Below are 23,002 nucleotides of genomic sequence, written 5' to 3' on the forward strand. Positions count from 1 at the left end.
GTATACTACATTAACGGGCTGGCATAAACAATGACATCATATGTGACCAGCTCCACAAAGAAGGGTACTATGTCGCAAAAAAAGTGAAATTAAATACATGGTTGGAAAGCCCACATTGTAAGCTTTCACTTGGTATATAGCAGAGCTCCATAGCCCCTCCTGTTCTGGAGATATGATGTATTTGCATATTAATTACTTCCTTGGAGTCCTAATTACACAACTGAGAAAACAGGCTTTAAAATAGCTGGCTTTGTTGTAGAACAACAGAACGATGAACACAAAATGGTTGTTTTTCCACTTTGTTCATCAAAATCAACATTTCTGTGAATGAAACCTGAAACTATAGGTATTAAAGATGACATTCACGACAAAAAATGAAAATAAATTTTGATGAAATTTTCACCCTCTCAATGTTGAGCAGGCCATTACACAATAATGCTCAGCGCAACTTAATACCCTTTTTTGTGGAGCCGGTCACATATAGCCTAAATGTATGTGTTTGGTACACATATTTGTCTTTGTGTGTTGGTTTTTTTTAATTGTCTAGGAAGAAATGACGTCTTACAAGTAACATTGCTTTATAAATGTGAGGGGGCTACACACACGAACCCATGCCTATTAATTTATTGGTGTGTTAGCAAATAATACATGCACATGTTTCATATTCCTCCATGGTCATTACAGAGGGTGCATGGTACATTTACATATTGTTCAGACATGCATGCACTACGTATGTTTCTCGTCAATGACAATGATACATGTAATGCAGTCCAAAGTACAACTGTTTAAATCCTCCTAAAACATGGACCCATCTGGCAAATTTATTCCTTTATCTAGTCTTCATGCCTTTTCCAAATAACTCTACTAAATGTTGCCCATTAAAATATATACATGAGACATTTCTATAAATTGAGGGTCCAAAGTGTGACATTTTTCCTGTCCCTGTTACCTTGGTACTTGGTAATTTGCAATTCTAGTATCATTAAGAATGACTTCAAACAATTCTTTATTTGTTGGGTAGGTAGTTTGCTATTCATAATCACTCTTGGAGGACGACTGCTTTCATCAGAATTATAAAGTCATATAGATTTCAGATGTAGTAGGGACAGAAAAAACGGGGACCCTAAATTTCTATAATGACCAACATCTACATACATGTACATGAATTATCGTGCCGTAAAAATATGGCCTATGAGTAAAGTACAAATGATGAGTTCACTTTATAAAGCTTTCAAGATGAAAATTCAAAACCAACCACATCAAACTGTTACCTGTTCTCAAAAACATCTATGAATGCTTCATGATCATTAAAAATACATCACAGTAAGATGACTCATGAAACATGTAATTGTCTAACTGCTGTTTTTTTGTTGCTGGCCACGTGGAAAACTAATTACTGTTTATCACATCATTAATAACCTTTCCCAGTTTAACCCTAAAGGGGCCGGGTTATTTTGACCATCTCTCAGCCGGGGGGGGGGGGGGGGGGGATTCCGCCCCCCCCCCCTAAGATCTCGGCTATCGAGTGACGAAAAATTTTGAAACTTTGCACATGCATAGAGCAACTCTTCCTAAACATACCCAAGAAATTTCATGACTATAGGTCAAAGGGTTTTGGAATTATGGCTAATTAATTATTCATATGTACGAATGGCAATTCTGCTCTGTGTACACGACGTATATGGGAAAATTCAGTTTTCACGGCGCATAGCGCCGGAAAATTTTTCGCTACCCGGCAACCCGTGGTCCGATTTTTATGTTTTTGGTATCAAAAGATGCGCAAAGCTCGAGGCTAAAAAGTCATAACAGCTCGGGTCGCGAAAAAAATTTTTTTAGAGGCTATCACGGAAAATGTTGGGGGGGGGGCGGATTCCGCCCCCCCCCCCCCCCCCGGCCCTTTTAGGGTTAAGGGAAGGAAACCATTTCTTTCCCAATCTTTTCCTGTAATCATCAGTGTATCAAACATAAAAGGTAAAGTATACATGTGTAAGACTCATGCATTGTGTACTACCAGCTCCCCCCCCCCCCCCAATAATTCCATTTCCTATAGTTCCGTCCAAATAAGAATACATTATTTTGATCATATAATATTTCTTTGACTTGCAACTCGTCAACTTTTCACCGATTTTGGAGTGATTCCTGCTAAACGTATCACAAAAGCCACTCTTGGGGATGATACACACCAGGGTGACCGTAAGGTAATGGCCAAATTCTGCTAAATGCACTTCAAAAATCTGTCAGACTAATCAAAAATCTGCCAAATTCCCCAGAATTACTTGAAATACACTATAAACACCTAAAATCATGGTTATACCAGTTTTACAATATATAAACAATCTCTAGTCACATAAAGATGTTATGAATTTGCGTAAATTTCAGGCGAAACGCGGTTGTGTCACCCAGTGAACCTTCGCACCTAGATCAGCCAACCTGTCCCATTATGCAAGGGTTTGTTTCAAAACATTGAGCTCTTTTTTAAACAAATGTACCATTTAAAATTCCATGTTTTTCTGTCCGAATAACCATTTTGCAGAAATCTGCCAAAAAAATCCATTCTGCCAAATTTTCTGTCAACTTTTTTTTTTTTAACAAAAATTCTGTCAAAGTTAGCCGAAAATCGGCTAAAACGGTCACCGTGATATACACTCAATGCTAAATGCATCATAACAGTCAAACCAGTAATTAAAAAATTATATTTTAACATTAAATATAGAGCATACCAGAAGTTTTGAAAGCATCCCACGGATTCTCAACTTAAGGCATTTACAGCCTGTCCCCCCAAAAAAATGCTGCAAGCAGAAACGGGTTCTGTGTCCTTGGAATATTGAAAAATATTTCATGATGCTGAAATAATGTTAAACCTGGGATATTCAGCTTTCAAATACCATTTGTTTTATCAATTTTGCTTTTGCCAAACCAGTGATATGGTCCGTTGAACACAAACACTCAAAAATCCATTTCTGCCACTTTCTACATTGTTAGGCCTAATAATGACAGGACAAGACATGGCACCTGTTCAAGCCCGACTGTAACTGAGGTTTGCTAAGTTTCCAGAAGATATGTTTTTATTATGATGATTTGGAGAGTGTGTCACAAATAATGAAAAGAACATTATAATATGAATAACAAAAGCGTTTCTTCACCAATTCATTACTAATTGTTTTTCTGCGTGATCATACATGTGCATAATACTGGCAATACTGCTGTTTATAGTATCAACTTACGGAAAGTGGCACAAATCGATTTTTGAGTGTTTTGTGTTCAACGGACCATATCTCTGTTTTGGCAAAAGCAAAATTGATCAAACAAATAGCATTTGAAAGCTGAATATCCCAGGTTTAACATTATATAGACCTAAGCATCATGAAACATTTTTCAATATTCCAAGGACACAGAGCCCGTTTCTGCTTGCAGCATTTATTTTTGGGGGACAGGCTGTATTGGATCATTTACATTTATCCAAAAAGTGAATTATTATCAAAAAGCTTATTTGAATTAAAGATCACACTGGTACTTAACACCCTGTGAAATTGTTCCATCTGGCTTGCTGTCATTTAGAAGAAATCAAGAACTGTAGGTGATTTCAGATGATCAGTCGATTAACTGATCGTTGTAAATAAAGAGTTTTAATAAGGAAATAGTGTTTCACAATCAAACGGTTGTAGGCCTACATGGTTTTTCACTGTTTTCTCAAAAAGTGTAGTATCCACTGAGCTGAAACTTTAACAGGTAGGTTCTGAACATTCTTCATTAGATTTTGAGTGGTGTTATTATTGGAAAAGAACAAAATGATCCTAGAAATGCCCTTAAGATTTGAAAGACTGTACATTTAGCTTAACAGGTAATCGGAAGAAGTGAATTAAAAAAAATAAAAAATTTCGAACAATTTCGCAACTACCACCCACACAAATTCAACTCCTACAGGTTTTATACACGGGTGTGCAATGCATGACGACACATCAGACAATAAGAAGAATTTGGTCCTAACAAAAAATACCCAAATACTGATAAAGTAAAATCTCAAGCGTGGCAGGGACTGACATCCAGAGTAAAATTCCCCTGCCCCTTCTTTGTTACAAAAAATATCCAAAGAAATAAGCCACCAAAAAAAAATGGTATCTATCATAAACATATATTTATAAGTCCTGTCTAATGTTGGACACAGTTTGTGTAAATGCGCGAGGCACTCACGTGAATTTATCGAGCACCGTGTTGAAACTAAAACTGAAACCAAGTTAAAACCTGTTGACTGCTTGATGAATACATGTACTTGCGTGTTCATTACGTTCTTCATTTGTTTGCAAATATAAACAACTTTAATAAACTGAAATGAAAGTGAAAGAATTCTCTGCGCTCACTTACCTCACATATTCTCGGTATTAATCCCTTGCATGACTATGGAGATAACAAAAACAAAGAAAATGATCACGTTACTGCAGAGAAATTGGAAGTGAAACATTTGCCTTGAACTCCATGAAATGAATACTCAATCCTAACGCCCTGGTAGTTTCCCAGGACTACCCTGCTAAATCCAACAGTCTGACGGTTATTAATTATGAATTTCCTGCTCAATCCAACACAGTCCTAGCCCCATAAATGTGGCCAATTTACTGGACTACCTCTGTCAATAAAGGCCACACTTCCACCATGTACAAAAAAAAGTCAAACTTTGTCAAATTTTAATTTTCACATTTACAAATGTAGGCTTAGTTTGTAGTTTATTTTTGCTTTCGAAGCATACTCACCCTCTTTATAGGCTAATCAGAAAGTGCTGCCTTTTTCAGATGTCTAATGTTCGTGAAATTTCCAGATTCGTTTGCACACATTTGCGTATCAAAATTTCAACATGAAATTTCACGAAAATTAGACATCTGAAAAAGGCAGCACTTTCTGATTAGCCTATAAAGAGGGTCAGTATGCTTCTAAAGCAAAAATAAACTACAAACTAAGCCTAAATGTGAAAATCGAAATTTGACAAAGTTCGACACGTTTTTGTACATGGTGGAAATGTGGCTTTATTTACGGAGGTAGTCCAGTATGGGCTAACACAGTCCCACACAATCCAACTTGCCAAGTTGTGTTGTACCTGAACTAAATCCAACAGAATTCGACTGTGCCTTATTTTTCAGTTGCCTGCCGGATCCAACAAAGACAGGAACAGATACAACAGGTTTACAGCTTAATCCGAAGGCCCCAACAGATGTGTATGTAAAATAGTTGGATCCTGTTGGATTGAGCAGGGTTAGGGTTAAAACTGATAAATTTATTGATTGGACCCACCAAAACTTGCAACACTTGATGAAGTTCAAAAAGCAAACATTGTGACAGCCAATCCCGCTGCCAATTAATAAATGGTTCTCCCCTGTCATAATAATCCTGTGACTTTTACTCTTAATCTTATCACAACCAATCCCACAGTGATTGTGTGAAGAAAAAATAATTCCTTCTTCATTCATGATTTCATAAATTATGATTAGGAAATTTTACATGCACATTTGATTACCACAACATTCTTCAGTGTGTTGGTTCTTACTGATCACAGAGCAAGACAATATTAGTTGTCCCGCGAGCGTGAGTGGAACACGGAATAATGTAGTGCGCCTGTGTCCCACATACCACGAGGCCGACGGCCGAGTGGTATGTGGGACACAGGCGCACTACATTTTCTGTGTTACACAAGGGCGAGCGCAATAACAAATTTATCTTCAAGCAAACTTGACGCACAGTAAAGTTGGAACTATCACGCTTTAAGTTTTTGTGGTTTAGCACATGCAGCTGGAATGTCGCTCACATCTTGGAATAGCTCAATACGCGGGGTGCTATATGGATCGTGCGATACGGTATAATATCACACTGTTGTTGCCATGGATTGACCAATCAGGATCGAGGATGCAAGTTTGCTTGAAGATAAGTTGCCATAATTAACTCTATGTTCACAGACAAACAATTATACAAACGTTCTATACAGTATCTTTTCGGGTTGTTTAAGCTACCAGTAAGAGTCCTAAAAGTTAGTCAAGAATGTCTACATATATACAGGGAATACGGGTTTTTTTGCCTTCTCGCCAAGTAATAATACACATTTTTCAATTAAGTGATCTTGCAGGGAATAAATAGCACATATATTTATGCGTAAATGATGATCATTTTTGACAATAGAATATCCATTTTTTTTTTAAATGGAGCATCCAAAATTTCCAACTTCATCTTGGATAGTGATGTCTGGTTGGCAAAGAAAACAAAGAGACAGAGAATTTCTTGCATGTGTGTTCACAACGTGAGCTGTTCATTACCAGTAGTTCTCAAACTCTTGCCAAATATTTCAGTGTCTGTGTGAATGCGGCTATTATTCAGTGGAAACCTTAAACCTTCTGTCAATCTCATATTTTATTTTTTTTTTAAATACAAGTGCTTTTGGCCGGCCCACCCCAAAAATTACAACAAAAAAAGACACTCGATAAAACCTGGACCGCAGTGATCTGCCATATCCTAAAATGGTATCTGCAGAGGTACAGATTATACAGGTATCCTGTCGACCACATACATGTACAGTGGTGTTACTGTGAGCATGCTGTGAGACACTAGTCCATCTGTCTATCAAAGGTTTACGACCTCAGGGCGACCACAAATTTAATTACAAGTGCTTTGCCCCCAAAATAGGATTTCAACCTGGTCTCAATCTATCTTGTCTGTGGTACGTGACCAGAATATTGAATTTAGGGTTTTCTATGGTACATGTACATGTAGATGCATGTACATTGTATCATAGAGCAAGGCTTGCTCTATGATTGTTTGGACAGTGCATAATCCACAGACAATCAAAATCTCCATTGACAGTAAATTACTTGATTTCAGATTCAGTCCTTGTTTGAGAAGACAATCTGAACATACATGTACCATGGAGGATTCCTTCCTCCATGCATGTACACACAACTGTCTGAAATGTTGAAATCAAGCCAGCTTGTCTTTCCTTAGCATACATGTAAATGTAAACCTCAACTGTATCATGGCATGGCCTGGGTCAATACAACACAAGTTGATTATTAGAATAGTTGTTCAAACTGAAGATTGCAGATAAAGGGCTCTGTGCACGAACAGTAGATGCTTTGTGAACACTTTCGAGAACCCCATGCTAGGGGCACACCATGTTCACATACTGGTTTGTGCACCTACGGCAAGAATGCATAACTCGTTTACTTTGAAAGTACACAAACCCGTAGCGTTTTCAAGTAAGCATCAGGCCCGGTCATTAATTCCTTTGAATGTCCCTCCCAGTGGTCTCCCCCAACTCTCCCTTTGTACCCGTTGAGGGGGTACTGAGACCATTTTGATCAAAAGTTCAAGTTTGCCAAATGATTCATCTCAGAACCACCAAGAGCTGTTTTTAGGATTGGCCACTTTACATAGTGTGTCAACTTGCTTCTCCCAAGTTGTGCTCTTTGGCGTGCAAAGCCTTCACTCGCACGCCTGATCATTGATTTTAAAATGCATTCAGTGGTGGGAGTTTTCACACTCTAAAATGAAGTTTAAAGAAAAGGCTGTCAAAAATCTGTGAAAAATTACTTCATTTTTAAGCTGTGAAAAGATTTAGAGAGCCTAGAAGGCAAAATGTGGTATGAATACATGATGCATGGTTGTTTCCAAATCACATGAATCTATATGGAAAGTGGCTACAACCAATAGCCAGTGGCTTCCATATACTGTAGGTGCACTGATTATTCCTGGCCGTAGCCAAGTGATTCGGACCCATAGAGCTATATCAAATTACTAGAGCGCTAACTCCACATTCTGCGCGCGGAGACGCTTTAAAGCTGCTCTGGGCACAGACATTTTGAATTCATGTGCGTGTTTGTAGAACATAATGAAATTAGATGGATTGAATTTTGAAAGTGTACTCTACATGCAACGCGCAAGTAGAACATACGCAAACAACTTAAGCGTGTCAGTGACGGTTCAAAAAACGTGACGGCAAAAAGCATCTGCAGCGAATACGCACACGCGTTGCGCTGTTTGCGTAGAGCAAAATGGCACGCTCATTTGCTGATCGTGCGTTTCGGTTTTGGGCGTATTGGCTTCGATAACGCACCGGTATGGAATACAAACGCAGATATGCAAATAGCCGTACAAAAGCCGTACAAAATGTCTAGGTCTCCATAGGTTTGTGCACAAACATGGATGCGCCCAGCAGGCATTACTTTGTACACGAAGTTAGCACTCTAGTAATTTAATATAGCTCTATGTTCGGACCCAGCTTTACACATACCTCTTATTATAAGCAGTTTCACGGTAATAAGCGCCATCTTGTTCATGACAGAAAAGAACATGCGTTGCTAGACGCGGGCGAATTTTGAAATGAACGCATGATGACTTGGAAGCTCAAAACTTTTTGATCGACGATGCATACACAGCAACGCGCGTAAATCTGCAAGATGGCGCACATTACCATGAAAGCACTTATTCTGATATCACTTTGCCTTTGAGAAATATTCTGCTATAAAACTTAAAGCGTCAGGCCTTCTTCTTAGACTTTTAACTTTTATTCCTTGTCTTATTTCAGGTCACTCAGGTCACTTTCAAATGGCATTCAATTTCCTCTGAAGGTCAACTTACTGGTTCTCCCATCATGGTGTAGGATTTGCCCGAGCCTGTCTGACCATAAGCGAAGATACAGGCATTGTAACCCTCAAAAGCTGACTTGAGAACATCCTGTCCCAGATCACTGAAGACCTGATGAACAAAAAAAAATGCATAGATTGGAAGAGAAAGTTTCAGAATTCGTTGATGAAAGTCCAGACTGGGACCTTGAGTGCAGAAAAACATGCAAAATAACATCAGGCCAACTCTACTCAATCTTTAGCTGACAAAGTGTTTATAAAATTGTCATGAGTCAAAGAGATGGTATACAAATATTGAATGCTTCGAGTGGTGTAGTAAAACTAGCCTACCGAGGTGATCCATGGACATTCTATTTCCCCGAGGCAAAGCCGAGGGAAAATAGAATGGTCCATGGATCATTGAGGGAGGCTAGTTTTACTTCACCACGAGATAAAGCATTCAATATTTGTTTTATAACACTTCACCCACAGATTCTGCTTGATTTTAATATTTTAAATTATTTAAATCTAAACACAGTTGAAATAAACTTCAATTTCAATACAAAATTGGTGGAAAATGTATTTCTCTCTTCCAAACTACCCCTTCACGAAATGTATGAACCTAAGTCTGCGGCGCGCTGTCTTTGGAACAATACGCGCTACACGCAACGCGCACATCAGCATCCATTAGCACACAAATACCGCGCAGTGGAAATACTACTTTGGTTGCTAATGGACGTGACGTGATGTGATGACTACATGTCTGTGTAGAAATATAAACTATGTACCAATACCAGATGTTTCTTTTGACACATTTGACTGATGCAGTAGTAAAGGGTTGTTGGACTGATTGTGTCACGCGCCAGTCTATTTTGTTGAGTTGCATGTTTTGGACTCTCATACACAGTATTGCGAGTCCCAATTGTTATCGCCCTGTATACATTTGAAATGTATACAATGTACACGTACACATACACAAATGTACATAATTCATGTGCAACAAGAGTTCCATTGTTATGTCACTTTGGTAATTCCTTTACAATTACAATTGTACATGGTAGATACTTGAACTAAATATCTAGTTCGGTTAAAAATTAAAGCAAATAATCAAACAGACATACTGCAAAAAGACTGCGCATGATTGCATTGAAGTTAACCATGTTTGCATTGAATTATCAACAGCAAATAGTCCAATGATATCAAGTAACCTTCGTACTTTGAAACACCGCCTTGCAGACTTGATTGTGGTGTTCATAGTGAAACCATGTCCCAATTCAAACAGTTAAGTTTTAACATTACTGACAAATTTAGAGTAGGCTACTTTTGCACATACATGTAAATCATTCATTTCATTTAAAAACAGTCAGGTTGCTGTGTTGTTTATATCAATATGGATGCCTTGTGTACAATTTTAATCGTTTTTTTTTTCATCAAGTCACATCAAACATGCATACATAAAGACAACAATAAAATGTTTTGAAAGGCACGTAGCGATTCAGTGTGCAAATACATGTATGTAAGTGTACAGGTACACCCTCGGGTGAAAATGTGAAATGGCCTATACAGTAACAAACAAAAAACAAAAAAATGCCGGGACTACTGTTTTAGTGAAGTTCTGCATGTAGCACTTTCAAAATCTAGGATATGAAAGCCCAATTCATAAGCTTTCTTTCAACTGGTACAAGAATCATTCAAATCACTCACTGATATACTTTTCAAGTTACGAAATTTTAAACACACGGTTTTTAAAGTTCTGTCCACGGATCGCAAAAAAAAGGGGTGCGTTCTTTCGGGAAAACGAAAACAATTCACACACATCCCAATGTGATTTGTTTTTGTTTTGCTGAAAGAACACTTCAACCCAAACCCCTTCTCCCCCCCCAAAAAAAAAAATAAGTGAGGTGACTTACCCTTTCTTGAGATGCAAACTGTGGGTCGGATGGATTGACTGACCAATAGGAATAGTCGTAGGTGAATGTTTTGACTCGCTCTCGTCCTAGTCCCACCTCTCCCTCCCCAGAATGGGCTGGTATCTGCAGATAAAAAGGGGAAGGAGGTTGAATGAGTTGTGTGTAATTGTAAACAAAAAATATGTTAATGTTTGGGGGGTTTTTAACTTAGTCTCGAACCATTTTCTGCAACCATGCACAGCCCTATCTGGTTTAAACCTTGTGTTTATGACTGCTCCATTAAAACAAATTATTCCCTTATTACACTTGCAAGGTTTTTAGGAAAAAAAATCTCAAAAAAATATTTTAAGTGGGACCACTAGGAAATAAAACACACAAAAACACTTTCAGAAAAGCAGTGGTACATGCAGGAGGATCTCAATCCCTTGTTTTGCAAATTGTGTCACAAATCTAAACGCTTGTTCTTTCACAGATTGTTGTACAGAGCGTGTTCTTACAATAAAATGTCTTAAACAAAAGGCATAGTAGTTAGGTGTATATGTAACACATTTTGGATTAATTTTCAATGCGTGGATAATCTAACTGTGAGGAGTAATCTTCATTCGTCATTCTGGCCCAAAATTTATGTAAATCAGACACATTACCCCCCTCCCCTTCCATGCTATAGGTAGACCAGTTCTCTTAGCATTTCAAATCAGCCTGGTTTACAATTTATGATTCTTATGTAGTGCACCATCTAGCATTTGCTTTAGAATATCTTCAATACAAGGCATACAGGTATTATGATGTAATGCATCAAATACACAATATTGAGAATTCCAAATTTTTGGTCTACAATTCTCCTAATTTTTTACTGCAGTGCCACCAAAACACAAAGTTCTGCATACATTTGGAAGTCTCATTAATCAACTCAATGATACTCACACCCAAAAAAAAACCCTTCATGTATGTATGACCAAAAAAAGAGTTACTTAGTGCAATAGCACTTTACATGCAGAAACACATTTTTGTCTCCCATTTTTTTGAAAAAAATGACCTGTCGTTAATTATTAAAATTAATTTGCACAGACTGCATTGTGATTTTTACTCAAATTGAAAATTCCCGCATCAGAAAAATGTTGACACTAAACAAAAATGTTTTGCTGAGATAACAGCATAACTGGACAAAGTTTTGGTGAATTGAAAACAAAAAAATATGGTAGGCCTAATAGTTATTTCGGGAGGATTCGACTCGGAACTTACTTGCAATCTTCCAATACCAAGGGGAGCTAATATAAACTATCTACCCTCAAACATTTGGAATGTATACATGTACTCATTTACTGGGCAAGCTCTTCACTTCCATCCCCATTAACTCAAGTACTTCTTTTGGCCAAAAAGCTATCAGATATGAGAAACCCAAGCTATGGAACTCTCTGAGTGATTTATTAAGAAATTGTACAAATCTCTCAACTTTTAAGCGTATCTATCTTATTGAATGGTTATTGTTGATTTATGTCATTAGTTATTTTACTCTCTACAAAATACCCATGCTGGCTTACATATGTACATGTATGTAAGGTCCCTTGTCTGTCCTTACTAGTATTATTGTATGCAACCTTTTCACAAATGCAGCATTTGCTTCGAGTTATATTGTTATCACTTGGTGTTTAATAAGCACTGTATAAATATTCCTTTTTACCGGTAGGTCAAAGGTATTAGGGGCCCACTTTTACAAGTTACACTTTTTATGGGCCTCTCTACCGTTTTCACTTCTCTGAAAAACATGTAAAAATTTGTAAATATTGTAATACTTTGATATATTTATTTGTGAACATATGGGTAGTACATAGAACTGCACTCGCTATTCCTTCCTCCATAGTTGTACCGGTAGGAAGCAGGAAGTGCAACCTGAACTTGTTTTTTTTGGATGACATTTCCCCACTGAAACAACAATTCACCCATCATGCCTAATTGTCAAGGATATTCTTCTTCTTCTTTTTTAATAGTGCGCATTGTACAATGTATGTTGTTGAGAGTTTGTCTGTCTCTTTCGGTTTTTGTTTGTTTTCTTTCCCCTTAATGCAGAGTTTCGATCCCCTACAGTGCTAGGGCTGTGCCGAATTTACCAAATATTAGAAAATTTGGTCAATCATCAACCAAATATCCAGATAGCAGTTTTTTTTATTCAACTATTAACATAAGTGTGAGTTCTATTGTTTGTCAAGTGCCACACTTTTGTTGAAAGCCACTTTACGTCATGATTTGAGATCTTCCATGAGTAGTATCAGCTCAAGTTTCCTTCTTTAAGAGCTGTTAAATATCTGTTCCACTACCTTGACAAAATACTTCAATATACCCGTAAAAAATTCCTTAACTCTTTCAGTGCCCGCGAAATTTGAAAAGTTTAACCCTAAAGCGCCCAACTTCGAGCGTTTTTGTTAATTGTTCAAAATTCTGTAAAAAAAAAAGTAAATAAGTTTTACTCACTAAATTTGTTGTTGTTACTCTCTGGTATATCCTTGATATATTTGAAAGTCAAAAGTAGTCACAAACATAGTGATACACCCTGAAACACTGGCCTGAACACAGGGAGATTCCGCACTTTTTGCAGAAAATACGAGATTTAGTGCTGCGCCCTCTCTCAAGAACTCGAATGAAAAAATAAATACAGGTCGTACATGCATGAAAATGGTACCATTAGAAAGAGCAAGAGCGCCCCCTTTTGATAACATATTTACTCTACCTCGTACATGTACGAGGTTTGGCAATTTTAAGTACGAACATTTACGAACATTACCTCGTACATGTACGAGGTTGGCGCTATTGGACTAACAAATATACCTCGTACATGTACGAGTTTGGCACTGAAAGAGTTAAATGGAATATACAACATTTGCAAACATCTAAAAATAAAACTACCAAGTTTTTATGAAATACCTTACTAGGATGTTGGTAAATAACAGTCTAAAGCATCCTGTAAACTTATGGCACCTGGTGTGAAGTCATTTTCAAGAAAATGGTATTTTTGTAAAAATTTCCAGCGGTGGTCGGCCGACCACCGTTGGGAAAACCTAACTATTTTTCAACTACTGCTCCAAATTCACCATTAATTCAGTCCAAATTTTGTTCGCTATTGGTTACATGTTCAATAACGAGTGCAGGCCAGCTAGACTGGTACCCTTACCTTACAATTTTCCGGCATCTGTAAATTGATCCATGTTATATTTAGTGGAGTCAGGGAACCAGACTACTTGAACAGTTTTGTTTTTCTTGGTTTTTCCAGCATTTTCGAACACAAAACTTCAAACATGTCAGTGTAACTATATTTGATCTGTTATACTAACCCCTCAAATAGTTCATTTCTGAAAATTACAGCAAAAGCCAATGATGTATATTCCCTTTAAGTTTTAGACAAGTGCAGGTGCAATCAAATCCCGATCAGTGACCAGTTTAGGCTAGTGCATGTAAAACTTGATCATTGAGTCCCCCCCCCAAAAAAAATTTAAATATTGGATCAAGTCCAAGTTAGAATAAATGAAACACTAATTTATTCGAAAATGTACTAAATTTAGTGCCAACACTTTACAAATTTATACTTAGAACACAATCCATATTTGTGGTCCATACATTGTATTTATATTCAAAAGCCTTTCAATTTTTGAGAAACTTAATTCTACACTGAATACATGACCAGTACTATAAAGTTGTTGGGAATGATTAATTCCAGCTTTTTTGGTCATCTTCCAGAGTCACTCAAAATTTTACGTTTTGAGAATTTTACTTTTGCAACAAAGAAACTTTTGTTCTGATTTTATGATGTGTTTTTATTAGCAAAAATAATAGGGCCTACCAGGTTTATTTTCTTTTTGATTTCCAAGAAGGGGTGTTTATTTACTGTGTACACATGTGGTCAATTTGTCCTAAGCTGTCAGCTACAAGTACTTGGTTCAATGCTAACTGTTGATCACTTCCCTTCAAAGTGTATCAGCTTATAACAATACATTATCCACTTCAAAAACAAAATAAACAATGGGGGTATTAACACCTGTTCAAGGTGACTTGTACATGTATACATGTAGTATGTAGTTCTAAACAGGCACACATCTGAACACGTATCTGCGCTGCAAACAAAGACCTATTTTCATTCCACCTTGACACAACATTGTACCATACATCTGGCAGTGGCAATCTGGCCCACACATAGGCCTTGGGCTTAGACAAGGTACACTGCATCAACTGATTTGTATACATACCTGTACACATGATCATATACATGTACATGATCATTATTAAGAGATCTAGGTCTCAGGCTTAAAGGGAACATACAACATTTGCAAAACATCGAAAAATAAAACTACCAAGTTTTTACGAAATACCTTACTAGGATGTTGGTAAATGACAGTCTTAAGAATCCTGTAAAATTATGGCACCTGGTGTGAAGTCATTTTTAAGAAAATGGTATTTTTGTGTACATTTCTAAATGGTGGTCGGCCGACCACCGTTGGAAAAACCTAACTATTTTTTCAACTACTGCTCCCAAATTTGCCATTTTTTCAGTCCAAATGTTGTTTGCTATTCGTTACATGTTCATGAACGGGTGCAGGCCAGCTAGACTGGTTCCCTTTCCTTACAATTTTCCGGCATCTATAAATTAATCTATTTCATCTTTAGTGGAGTCAGGGAACCAGACTACTTGAACATTTTTGTTGTTCTTGGTTTTTCCAGCATTTTGAACACAAAACTTCAAACATGTCAGTGTAACAATATCTGATCTATTATACTTACCCCTCAAATATTTCATTTCTGAAAATTACCGGTACAGCAAAAGCCAATGATGTACATTCCCTTTAATTAGTATACACAATAACATACTGTACTGGTCATTCTATAAATTTTGGTCCACTTTTTTCCTGCCCCTGTAACACCCGACATCTATGATTTTGTAAAAAATGCATTCCTTAATGCCTTTTCCCCCTAACTTAGCGTGATTATAATTTATATGTAAAGCAATCAACCTAACCATCAAAGGAGAATAGTTTGAACTCATTTTAAATGACAGGCCTACGTACTGGAGAGGCAAATTAAAAAGTTTAAAATGACCCACATGTGTAGTAAATTGGAATGGTCTATACCCCATGATTAAAAAAAAGGAAAACAAAACAATTTTTTTTTGCTTGTTAACATTCTCAACACTGGACCGTGCCATCATTAGACTGTACAGCTTCCTCATTATTGCGTGCTGATTCAGAAACCAGATGGTCTGGAAATTGTGATTGTCCCATGTAAGGCCAAGCAGGCATGCACAGATGCGCACGCAAAAATGAACAATAACAATTTTGTCCTAAAAACATGCATGTAGGTACATTGTACACGTACAATGTCATCAACAGAATGCAACATAAACAACCCTTAGCTTATATACAGTGTGTGCAGTATACAATAAAGCAACCGGACAAAGGCGTGTTGTGTGTCAAAGGTGTTGGTTCAAATTGAAGTTGATATATTTTTTCAGCACCTGGTAAACCATTTTGTCCATAAAAACTCTCTACAGGTAGTGTATGTGCTTGGCTGGTGTAAACATTATAAAATGAAGTACAATGCCATCTGTGTGTTACATGTCTAGCCATCCGATTTGGTTTTGGTGATCACTTAAAGGCACACGTGATCATTTTATCCCAAAAGTAAACTACCAAATTGTTATCAAAATGCTTCGTACTTCATACTGGTACTGGTACTAACACCCCCCTTGAAATTATTCTGTCTGCGTTGCTGTCACTTAAAAGAAACTCTACAATCGATCAGTTGGCTAGGTTTTTTTTATCGTGTTTTTGTGATCAAAAGGCTCTGCATGCTTTTTCATAGAGCAAGGAATTCACTGTTATCTCGAAAAGTGTAATATCCATTGAGCTGAAACTTTAACAGGTTAGGTTTTGAACCTGTAGTCTTCTTTGGATTTTGAGTGGTGTCATTATTGGCAACGAACAAAATGCATGAAAAGCAAATTTGATCTTTAGATATGCCTGTAAAACCATGGAGCTATATGGTAAAACTTTGGTCAGTCAGCAGTGTTACTAGGAGCTAAACAAACAGACAAACAACATTATATTTTATAGCTCCATGGTACAATACACTACCCTGGAACAAGGGGCTCTGGGCCGATTAAGCCTGATATTTGATAACACTACAGATTTATTCTTGTGACAATATAAGTTAATACTGTCTGTGGCATTCTTGTTTTCAAGTATCCAAACATTATTTCTTAGTTTGCATACATTCAGGGTTCAAAAGTCCAACTACTGTGTTAAACATTGTGAATTCATGTTTGAAAAAAAAAAAGTTGAACTTTAACACATGCAGGAAAATGAGGAAATAAAGAAATTGGGGGTTTTTTTGAAAGGAATTTGTATTGAAAATGAAGCAAATTTCAATAAGAAGGCCAATTAGCCATAGAAAATCTTTAACCCTGACCTACCCAATCCCATCAAAGTCCCCCCCCCCCCCATTTTGGTGCTTTTTGGGTGACTTGGTTCTGCAGGCCTGGTTTGACAAAATATTGATAGAGTTTGGCCTGGAGGCACTGAAGCAGTGCTAGGGGTATCTGATAGATTTTGCCTAGCATCCTGTACTGCCGTTGTCATAAGCCATGTGTCCCAAGTCCATCAATATCCACCAGTACTGTGGTGGATTCCATTACGTCATGTATTGGAAGCAGAGTGAGTGATGCATTTTGGTGGATTTGGTCAAGTACTTAGTAAACGACAGTAGGGAGTTAGTGAAAGTAAAGGATTTTTAATCAGACATTCAATAATAGTTTCAAAGTTATTGTTCAATTTCACATACATTTTCATTTTTTTGGTGTACATGTATGTATGTTTGTTTTTGTTTTAGTTTCTCTATTTAACAGCATTTATTAAAAACTCAAACTCTACGGTCTCAATGAAACAATAAGTTAGGGGAAATTACTGAATTGACTGGTGTCCTACAACTACCAATTAAGCCCGCCGCACACCTTTTTGATTTTACCGGTTCACTGGATCATTGTACAGAGATGTGCGCTGAAAATTCAGACCAATCTGACCGTACATGTATACCGGGCGGCCGTATGAAATCAAACATGTTTGTTTGGTTTTTTTCACACCTGATTTCACCGGATCCATGTCATCGGGAAGGTGTAAGGGTAGCACTTCAATTTCACCGGACACGATAAATACGTTAACCAATCAAATCATGAAGCAAGTCACATGATTAAAAACTGACGGCTGCCATTTTGTCATCATGTGACTGGTCATCATGTGACTAATCATGTGACCGATTACAGAACGGAATCAGGCATGTGTGCGGGTAGCGTTGCGGTCTAACCGCAACGGTGGAAAAACACGTAGTTCAGTGGGTGATCCGGTGAACAGGTAAAATCAAAAAGGTATGCGTCAGGCTTTACATTTTATAACTGAATATTGCTGTCAGTCTGTCAATCACTTACTTTTAAATTAGTTATGCTGGTCTTTTTTCCCTCTGTTGAAATAATGCAGGTGGATCCCAAGTTGATTTCTCTGTCAACAAAATAAATACAGGACCAACAAATTTACAATAGGTAAAGAAAATGTTTTCCATTATGCCATTTGTCTGGCACTTTGAGTGCAGAAGAACATGCAAAGCAAATTCAGGCCAACTTTAGGCCTACTCACACTTTAGCCGACAAAATTCTCCACAAATTTTCATGAAGCAAACAAGGTCCTCAGTATTTCACCAACCAAATTTGAAGTCTCAATTCAATTGTTAAAGGAGACCTGTCTTCAATATTTTGTAAAGTGAGAGTGAAGCCAACTGATTTAAATTTCAAGATAGTACCGTACATAATGCATCCAACTGTTTGAAAAGACTGACCTCTTCAGTATAGTCTGGTGGCAGACTATGGAGAGATGTGTAGAAATAAAGACTGGTACCAGATGTTTCTTTTGACACAGATGATTGATGTATTGGGCTGGTTGTTTCAAGTCAAGTGACAGTCAATTTTGTTGTTCATTTTTGTATTGCATGTTTTCAATACCTTAAGTTTTGGGACTCTCATCGTACACCGTGTTGAGAGTCCAACATTTTTGGACTCTAGGCAAAAACAGACCTATAGATAGATATGAATCAGCATATATGTACAATGTTTCCTCATGAAATCATTCTTTTAGAAGCTGTCATCGTCTTCTTTGACTCAAATGAAAGGAGAATAGAGGGTGTGCACAGCCTCTTTCCCACAGTAAAAGCAAGATTTGACCTCAGTGAGGTCATGTTGTGCATCTCTCTATAGGACTGATATCATACGCATAATATATTGCAATAACTCAGAAATTTGTTAACTCTTTCGATTTTTTGAACTGGCTATGTTTAAACAAAAATTACGTCAATTTTGTGAGTAAATAGGCCTACTTACAATGTAGAACTTTCCTGATTTTAAAATAGGGGTTTTGCCTAGTCTTACCAACGCAATTTTCCAACATTATTTATGTACCGGTATGTATTGCTGTCAAAGAACTTTCAGACTTGAAGTAGAACCAGTCCCGGCACAGTCCCCTGCTGCCTACAGTTGACTCTCATCATAAACTCAGTCGGACCTAACCAAAATGTTTGTTATATCAGAATTTTGAAGAGGAGTGCGGGTCCCATTCATTGTGCACATAAATGCATTGTCGGGACCAAACTTTTATGTTTGTTATAACCAGAATTTGTATTAATATTGTTTGTATTATACGAAAGTCAACTGTATTTATGGCAAGCATCTGTCAACAAGTGATTTGTAGGGTCGGAGTGGTAGACACAATGCAGTATCTCGAAAAAATGTGTTTGTAACCACAATTATAATAAACCTCAACTTGATGATCTGTCATGTTGGAAAAAAAACAACATGAATTTGGTAATCAGAAACTTGGGTAATCCTTTTAGGACCCCGTTCCTATAGGAAGGGAAAGACTCACCAAAAACGGTTGACTAAATGACACTCAAAAGTGACATTCTGATATTTCTTGGCACATCTAAACAATTGGCAATGACACCTTCTTGAATATCAGCAGGTTTAATTTTGTGGAAAGAGGGCAGGGCTTTGATTTATGAGGGAAATTCAGGGGTAAAAGACGACGATGACAACCAGAAAACAGACTCAAAAACCAAGATGGCAAATGTGAAAGCTCGATGCGATGAAAGCTCGATGCTGATTGGCTGATAAAAAATAAACATCTTATTTATTTTTTTTAGCAGCCAATCAGCATCGGCCTTTCATTATGTAGGGCTTTCACTCGTGTTGTGAGAACTACAACATGCACGTCTGACTGCGAAAAAAGGTAGGAAAGTCACATTTTCTTTGAAAGTGCTTTCAAAATTACAACTAACATGAGTTTATATGAAGAAAAAAGACTGCTTCAGCCTGCAAAAGTCACTTTGGTACTGGACAGTCATCTGCAAAAGTCAGTTTTGAACAGAAATCGTACAAAATAGAGGTGTCCTAAAAGTAAGGATTACCAAACTTGTCCATTTCCAGAGAATACCGAAGAAATTAGATTGTTAGTTTTATGAAGTGTTTATTCAGCTGTGAACCTGTCTCGCATTTTTTTCGTTCTTAAGCTGGCAGATGGTATAGCGCCCTCATGCCGTACAAGTAGGCCAACACCATATAGGATATTAAATTATAGCGCACCTGCCTCGCAAGCAACGCCACTTGAGTTCAAGTCCCAGTGTGACTGATGTTTTTGAAACTTTATTTTTTGTGCCCCCAAAAATTATAATTTTTTTCTTTTATTGTTTTAAATCAACATTTAATAAGGTGTTTCACGGTAATATGCGCCATCTTGTTCGCGAGGCAAAACGAACACGTGTTGCTAGATGCAGGCACATTTTGGAATGACCTCATGATGACTTGGAAGCGCCAAAGCTTTCCAATGATGACGCGTACACAGCAACGCGTGTAAAATTGCCCCACGGGCAAGATGGCGCACATTACCGTGAAACACCTTATTGCAGAGTTTCATCTTCTTTTTCTGATTTGTGGCTCTGGAGGTTGTTTTTTTTCGTCCAAAATTGTAATAGGTCTGATTCCCAACTTTCACAAAGTCACAACAACAATTAAGCACGCAACCAGACATTAATTCGTCATGGTAAAAATGACCAAGTCCCCAAAACAGTCACTGCGCATGTTCAGTGCCATGCCGGTGTAGCATGAATTTAGGTTTTATGAAATACGGACTCATTGGTGGTATTGCGCATGCTCATGCATAGATAATTAGGAGAGGGACCGGTCACGTGAGAGGGTTTAACCAATAAAAGGCAAAAAGAGTCCGATTTTCATACGAGTCCGATTTTCATATGACACCGGTACAATACTGAAAACAATCAATCAGGGACTGGTTCACGGTCAATATTCGTCACCGTGCTGCTTTTTTTATCTCCCAAAAAGTAAGAAGGACCCACAATACAATACTCAATAGTCGTATTTTTCATAAATAAAGTGACAATGGTAATCACGCATACTGCACACAAATCTTGATGTCATCAAGCATGTCAAGCTTTCATATTTTCAAGGCTTACCTTTTGTTAATGGGCCTGACACGAACTGCAACTTTCACCGAAGCCATGACATGAGCTGAGTGACTGAACACTACAGCAAGTTGATTTTATTGTTTTAATGCACAGTCTCTCTGCTGCTCCTCTCCGTCAGTGGTTCTGTTGCATAACACGACTCTATCCCGGTCCCATGATTGTTACGGTTGCTCATATTCCCGTAGAATTAATTGAAATATGTGTACATTTGTGCGTTGTTTCAGCAGACAGCACTTTGCATTCCGTTTGTTGTGTTACTGTCTGATTTAGTCACGTATATTGTGCATGTCGTGTGGGTATCAGGTCAACTCGGACCCAAACCAAGTCGGACCCATGCCAAGTCGGACCCATGCCAACTCGGACCCACGCCAACTCGGACCCACTACCAACTCGGACCCACTACCAACTCGGACCCACTACCATCTCGGACCCACGACCAACTCGGACCCACGACCAACTCGGTACCACTACCAACTGGGACCCAAGCACGACCAACTCGGACCCAGCAATGACTCAATCATTAGTTTTAGAGATTATATTTTTTAGGTGATCTTAATGTTAGTGCTTATAAAGTGAAGATATTCTGTAACTACATTGGGCAGAATGGGGCTTTTAGTTTTGTTGTTTTCTTGTATTGCCGCTGTGTGGAGCGGTATTTTATGATGCGTACAGTAAATACTGTTGCTAAACGCTTATTGTTTTGAACGTCATGAAACTAAACGTGCTTAGCTTTTTGAAACCGTGACCTGTGAAGCTAAACCAAGAGGTATTAATAGCGTATAGTATAGGTTAGGCATATCGTATTTCATTTGTACAACTTGATATATACGTGCTTTTTCAAAATCTCGATTTTCTTTTCCAAACGAAAATCAAAGGATTATAATTTTCAGTAAAAAATAAATTACTTGTTTGTTTTTGCAGGCCTTTGTGTCGTGTAACAAATGGTTTTAAGTGGCACATTTTGTTTCAGTGAGGAAGTTATTAATTTAAAATAACTATTTGGGCCTTTCATTTCATGTAATTGTTTGGGGTTTTTTAATTCACATGCTGGCTTTGAATTTTGTGGTTTTTTTTATGAATCTGTTTAACTTTTAATAATTTTTTGATTTAACTTCCCCCCCCCCCCCCCCCCCCGTGGAACATCATAGTGGAACATACAGGCAGCTACCTGTAAGGCCTTGAAGGATAATCTTCCCAGAGCTCCAATACTCCTTTTTGATGATTGACATTGCATCTATTTGTAGGGGATTAAACTTGATCATTTTTTAATTCACATGCTGGCTTTGAATTTTGTGGGTTTTTTTTACGAATCCGATTACAAATGTAACTTTTTATACTCTTTTGATTTAACTTTTTTGTTTAATATGGAACCTTTATTTTATTTATTGATTTCTAATGTTTACTTATATTTATTGAGTTAATAATGTTATGTTTGAAAGTGTTTGTTTTAATGCCATACTTTCCAATTTTATTTTTCTATGAAGATCTGTTCTTAATTTGTATACTCGTTATGTTGAAGTTTGGAGTAAAAAAGAAATAAATTGCTGTTAAATTTAGCAAGATGGTGTAAACGATGTAAATTAATATGTTTGAATGAAAATAAATAATTGGTTAAACTTTTAAAGCATAATATGTTTTAATGGAAACAAATAAAAATAATAAATAATTAATTACACTTTTAAAGCGCATTTCAAAATAGCATTTTAATGCGCTTTACAACGACAAAAATGTTATACTGCTGCAATACAGACATGACAGATATGAGATAATTTACCTTACAATTACAATGAAAATTTATACTAAACAGCATCACTGTAATAACAGATGGGAAGTGGACAAACTTTATGAAATGAATGATTGAAAACGATGTCGAATGATTGAAAACGATTGGTCCGAGTTGGTCATGCATGGGTCCGAGTTGGTAGTGGGTCCGAGTTG

General features: G+C 37.3%; 1 protein-coding gene across 3 annotated transcripts in view; it reads right to left on the minus strand.

The window, feature by feature from the left end:
* LOC119742632 (kinesin-like protein KIF16B) overlaps window positions 1-21,353 on the minus strand; it is a 76,313-nt gene extending 54,960 nt beyond the window's left edge. For all 3 annotated transcript variants that reach the window (XM_038218763.1, XM_038218761.1, XM_038218762.1), the window contains exons 1-5: window positions 21,053-21,353; window positions 17,967-18,036; window positions 10,505-10,627; window positions 8,611-8,727; window positions 4,363-4,395 (exon numbers count right to left, since the gene is read on the minus strand). In XM_038218763.1, coding sequence (XP_038074691.1) covers window positions 4,363-4,395; window positions 8,611-8,727; window positions 10,505-10,627; window positions 17,967-18,036; window positions 21,053-21,099 — 390 coding nt within the window. In that variant the 5' untranslated portion in view covers window positions 21,100-21,353. The remainder of the gene's footprint in view (window positions 1-4,362; window positions 4,396-8,610; window positions 8,728-10,504; window positions 10,628-17,966; window positions 18,037-21,052) is intronic.
* Between the last annotated feature and the right edge of the window lie 1,649 nt (window positions 21,354-23,002).

This window comes from Patiria miniata, unplaced genomic scaffold, assembly GCF_015706575.1.
Source record: "Patiria miniata isolate m_02_andy unplaced genomic scaffold, ASM1570657v1 HiC_scaffold_6, whole genome shotgun sequence".
Lineage (NCBI taxonomy): Eukaryota > Metazoa > Echinodermata > Asteroidea > Valvatida > Asterinidae > Patiria > Patiria miniata.